At 43.7% G+C, this 5,033-nt stretch overlaps 1 protein-coding gene across 1 annotated transcript; it reads right to left on the bottom strand.

The window, feature by feature from the left end:
• Window positions 1-3,274: 3,274 nt before the first annotated feature.
• LOC138883355 (uncharacterized) lies at window positions 3,275-3,634 on the bottom strand. Its single transcript, XM_070164039.1, has one exon. It carries the CDS (start codon window positions 3,632-3,634, stop codon window positions 3,275-3,277), a length of 360 nt encoding a protein of 119 aa, XP_070020140.1.
• Between the last annotated feature and the right edge of the window lie 1,399 nt (window positions 3,635-5,033).

Here is a 5,033-nt window from a genome sequence, read left to right as displayed (position 1 = left end):
CCCAGATGAATAGAGTACCGAGAGCTATGGGCCTCCTCTAAAATCAACTGTCGAAGCCCGTCCACATTAGCACACAAACTCGACCCTACAATCTCAAAACTCTATCGTCTCCTAAGGTAACCTGCTTGGCACCTCCGTGCTGCACCGTGTCTCTAAGGACACACAAATGGGGATCATCATACTGCCGATTACGGATACGCTCCAATAAAGAGGAACGAGAGACCGTGCAAGCTAACACACGACTAGGCTCAGAAATATCCAATCTCACGAACTGATTGGCCAAAGCATGAACATCCAAAGCAAGCGGTCTCTCACCGACCGGAATATAAGCAAGACTGCCCATACTGGTTGACATCCTACTCAAAGCATCGGCCACCACATTGGCCTTTCCCGATGACATAAGATGGTGATATCATAGTCCTTTAACAGCTCCAACCACCTTCTCTACCTCAAATTCAACTCCTTCTGCTTGAACAAGTACTGCAGACTCTTGTGATCCGTGAACATCTCGCATGCCATGCCATACAGATAATGCCTCCAAATCTTTAACGTGTGAACAATGGATGCTAACTCCAAATCATGAATCGGATAGTTCTTCTCATGAATCTTCAATTGCCGTGAAGCATAGGCAATGACCTTGCCATTCTGCATCAACACCGCACCAAGTCCAATACGAGATGCATCATAATAAACTATATAAGGCCCTGAACCTGTGGGCAAAACCAACACCGGTGGCATAGTCAAAGCTGTCTTGAGCTTCTGAAAGCTCGCCTCACACTCGTTTGACCACCTAAACTGGGCACCCTTCTGGGTCAACCTGGTCATCGGGGCTGCAATGGATGAAAATCCCTCTACAAACCGGCAATAATAGCCTGCCAATCCCAAGAAACTCTGGATCTCTATAGCTGATGCTGGTCTATGCCAGTTCTCAACTGCCTCAATCTTCTTGGGATCAACCTGAATACCTTCTGCTAATACAACATGACCCAGGAATGCAATTGAACTCAACCAGAACTCACACTTCGAAAACTTAGCATAAGACTGACTATCCCTCAAAGTCTGAAGAACCACTCTAAGATGTTGCTCATGCTCTTCCCGGCTGTGGGAATAGATCAAAATATCATCAATGAAGACTATCACGAACGAATCCAAGTAAGGCCTGAACACTTGGTTCATCAAATCCATAAAAGATGTTGGGGAATTTGTCAACCCGAATGACATCACCAAGAACTCATAATGCCCGTACCGAGTGCGGAAAGCTGTCTTAGGGACATCGGATGCCCTAATCCTCAACTGATGATAGCCAGATCTCAAGTCAATCTTCGGAAATACCTTGGCACCCTAAAGATGATCAAACAAATCATCAATCATCGGCAACGAATACTTATTTTTTGATTGTAACCTTGTTCAACTACCGAAAATCAATACACATTCTCATCGTTCTGTCCTTCTTCTTAATAAACAACACCGGCGCACCCCAAGGCGAAATACTAGGCCAAATGAAACCCTTCTCAAGCAAGTCTTGCAACTGCTCCTTCAACTCTTTCAACTCAGGCGGGGCCATACGATATGGCGGGATAGAAATGGGTTGAGTGCCTGGAGCCAAATCAATGCAGAATTCAATATCCCTGTCAGGAAACTCATGAACAACAGGCACAGAATCAATAAAAGAAATCTCAGCACTAGAATCACAAACATATGCTAAATAGGCCAAACACCGCTACTCGACCATACGTCGAGCCTTCACATAAGAGATCACACTACGGGTAGAATGACCAAGAGCCCCCCTCCACTATAAACGAGGTAAACCCGGCAAGGCTAAGGTCACAGTCTTGGCATGGCAGTCCAAGATAGCATGGTAAGGTGATAACCAGTCCATCCCCAATATGACATCAAAATAAACCATGTCCAAAAGTAACAAATCTATACGGGTCTCAAGACCCCCAATTACAACTATACAAGAATGAAGGACTCGATCTACCATAATAGAATCACCCACCGATGTAGACACATATACAAGGACACTCAAGAAATCACTAGGCATGACCAGATACAGTGAAGAAACTTACCTCAATGAAAACTCCCTTGATTCCCTCTTCAAAACCCTCCAAAAAGCTCCAAGTCTGAACACAAATGGTGGAAAAATGACCAAATTTCGCGAAGGCTATTTATACCTTCTACCCAGAAAAACCGCACCTACGGTACCAATGCCGCATCTGCGGTCCGCACCTGCGGAAAAATCTCCGCTTCTGCGAATTTTCACTTAAAATCCCTCATCCGCACCTGCGAACTCGCAGGTGCGTCTCAACTTCCGCTTATGCGATGCCCAGACCGCATCTGCAGTCACTTCTTGCTTCCGCGATCATCGCACATGCGGTCCCCTAACCACAGGTACAGTTATGATAGAACCAGCAACTTCAGTTGCATTCTCCAATTTTCAAACTTTCTGATAACCATCCGAAATCATCCTGAGGTCCCCGGGACCTCATCCAAAAATATAAACAAGTCATATATCGCTATTCAAACTTATTCCAACCTTCGAAACACTCAAAACAACATCGAAACACCAAATCACCCTCGGATTCAAGCCTAAAGATTCTAAAACTTCCGAATTCTGCAACCAATCCAAAAACCTATCAAACCTCATCTGAATGACCTAAATTTTTGCACACACATCAACAATGACACAACAGACTTACTCCAATTTTCGAAATTCCATTCCGACCCCGATATCAAAATTTCCACTGCCAGCCAGAAAACGCCAAAACTCCAATTTCGCCAATTCAAGCCTAAATCTACTACGGACCTTCAAAAAACATTTCAATCACGCTCCACTTCCCAAATCACCTAACAAAGTTATCTGAACCATAAAAACCAAATTCTAAGATCATTTACTCACAGTCAACTTCCAGTTGACTTTTTCAACTTAATCTTACTCAAAAGAGACTAAGTTTCTGATTCCTCCACAAAACCACTCTGAATATAAACTAACCAACACGATGCAATAAAATGCAGCTGAACAACACATAAGGAAGCAGAAATGGGGGAAATGGAATGGTAACTCATGAAACGACCGGTTGGGTCGTTACATCTTCCCCCTCTTAAACAAATGTTCGTCCTTGAACGAGTCAACAAACATACCTGAAGCCTCAAATAGGTGAGGATATCTGCTCCGTATCTCCCGCTCGGTCTCCTAGGTAGCCTCCTCCATGGGCTGACCTCTCCACTGCACTTTCACTGAAACTATATCCTTTGACCTCAACTTTCGATGACGCTACAAAATAGCCACTGGCTCCATATCATAAGTCAGATCACCATCTAACTGAATCGTTCTGAAGTCCAAAACATGGGATGGATCACCAATATACTTTCGGAGCATAGAAACATGAAATACCGGATGCACACTTGCCAAGATGGATGGCAAAGCAAGCTCATAAGCCACCTCCCCAATCATCCGAAGCACCTCAAAAGGCCCAATGAACCGAGGACTCAACTTACCCTTCATCCCAAATCTCAGAACACCCTTCATGGGTGAGACCTTCAGTAGAACCTTCTCCTCAACCATGTAGGACACATCCCGAACTGTGACGACTCGACCAGTTGTCTCATGAGTTGCCGCTCTATTTTCCCCCATTTCTATTTCTATTACTTTTTCTATCGGTTCTATATATGATCGGGTTGGTTGGCTCGGGTTCGGAAAGGATTTGGTAAGGTTTGAGACATTTAGTCTCTTTTAAGGTAGCTTAAGTTGGAAAATTTAGAGGGCTCGGATGTGAGTTTCGATGATTCAGATAGCTTCAGGGGTGATTTGGGACTTAGGAGCATGATCGGAATGTATTTTGAAGGTTCGGAGTAGATTTAGGCTTGAATTGGCGAAGTTGGTATTTTGGCGATTTCTGGTTGATAGGTGAGATTTTGATATAGGGGTCGGAATGGAATTAAGAAAGTTGCAGTAGTTTTGTGGTGTCATTTGGAATGTGTGTGCAAAATTTCAGGTCATTCGGGCGTGGTTTGGTTGGGTTTTTTATCAAAAGTGTAATTCAGAAGAATTTGGAAACTTAGGCTTGAATCCGATGTGTTTAGGTTGATTCGATGTTGTTTGAGGTGTTTTGAAGATTGGTATAAGTTTGAATAAGGTTATAGGATATGTTTGTACTTTTGGTTGAGGTCGCGTGGGCCTCGGGGTGATTTCGGATGGTTGACAGAGAAATTTGGAATTTTGGTGATCTGCAGATTTTCTGCTTCTGGTATTTCCGCACCTGCGGATTGGGGACTGCAAGTGCGATACCGCAGATGCGATGAAAGGGACCGTAGAAGAGAAAGGGATCTAGGGAGGCTATGACCGCAGAAGCGGTTGGTGAACTGCACCTGCGCCACAGGTGCGGCTTGTGCATCGCAGATGCGATTTTGACCGTTTAAGTGAAAACCGCATAAGCGGCTCTTGGACCGCAAAAGCGATACCGCAGATGTAGTGGATTGACCGCATGTGTGAAAATTCCTGGGTCAGAATGTATATATTTCTTCCTTTGCGATTTTCAGAGGGTTTCACCATTTTTAAACACAATTTTTGGAGCTTTGGGAAATTTTGAAGAGAGAATTCAAGGAGACTTCATTGAGGTAAGGATTTTGGATCAAAAACTCGTTCCTATGGTATTATTTCACGGATTAGAGCTATAATTAATGGAATTTAAGGGTTAAAATTTGGGTAAAACTAGGGCTTGGAAACTTAGACATTTGATTGAGGATTTGAAGGACCATTTGAGGTCGGATTTCAGAACATTTGATATGCATGAACTCGTGGGGAGATACGGAATCTTTGATGTAAAAATTATCGAATTCCGAGATGTGGGCCTAGGGTCGGGTTTTGGTAATTTCGGAATTTGTGTTGTAAATTGATTATTTTTGCTTGGGCTTCGTTCCATTAGCATATTTTGATGTCGTGATTCTGCTTTTGAATAGATTCGATGCGAGTGGAGGCCTATTCGAGGGGCAAAGGCATCGCGGGCAAGATTTGGACCGGATTGAGGTGAGTA

This window comes from Nicotiana sylvestris, chromosome 2 (genome assembly GCF_000393655.2).
Source record: "Nicotiana sylvestris chromosome 2, ASM39365v2, whole genome shotgun sequence".
Taxonomy (NCBI): Eukaryota; Viridiplantae; Streptophyta; class Magnoliopsida; order Solanales; family Solanaceae; genus Nicotiana; species Nicotiana sylvestris.
The sequence above is the reverse complement of the archived record's forward strand: the minus strand, read 5'-3'. Positions and strand labels throughout refer to the sequence as shown.

Bases quoted from the DNA above. Each gene is read 5' to 3' on its own strand.
- LOC138883355 (XM_070164039.1), bottom strand. From the start codon at position 3,634: ATGGGGGAAAATAGAGCGGCAACTCATGAGACAACTGGTCGAGTCGTC.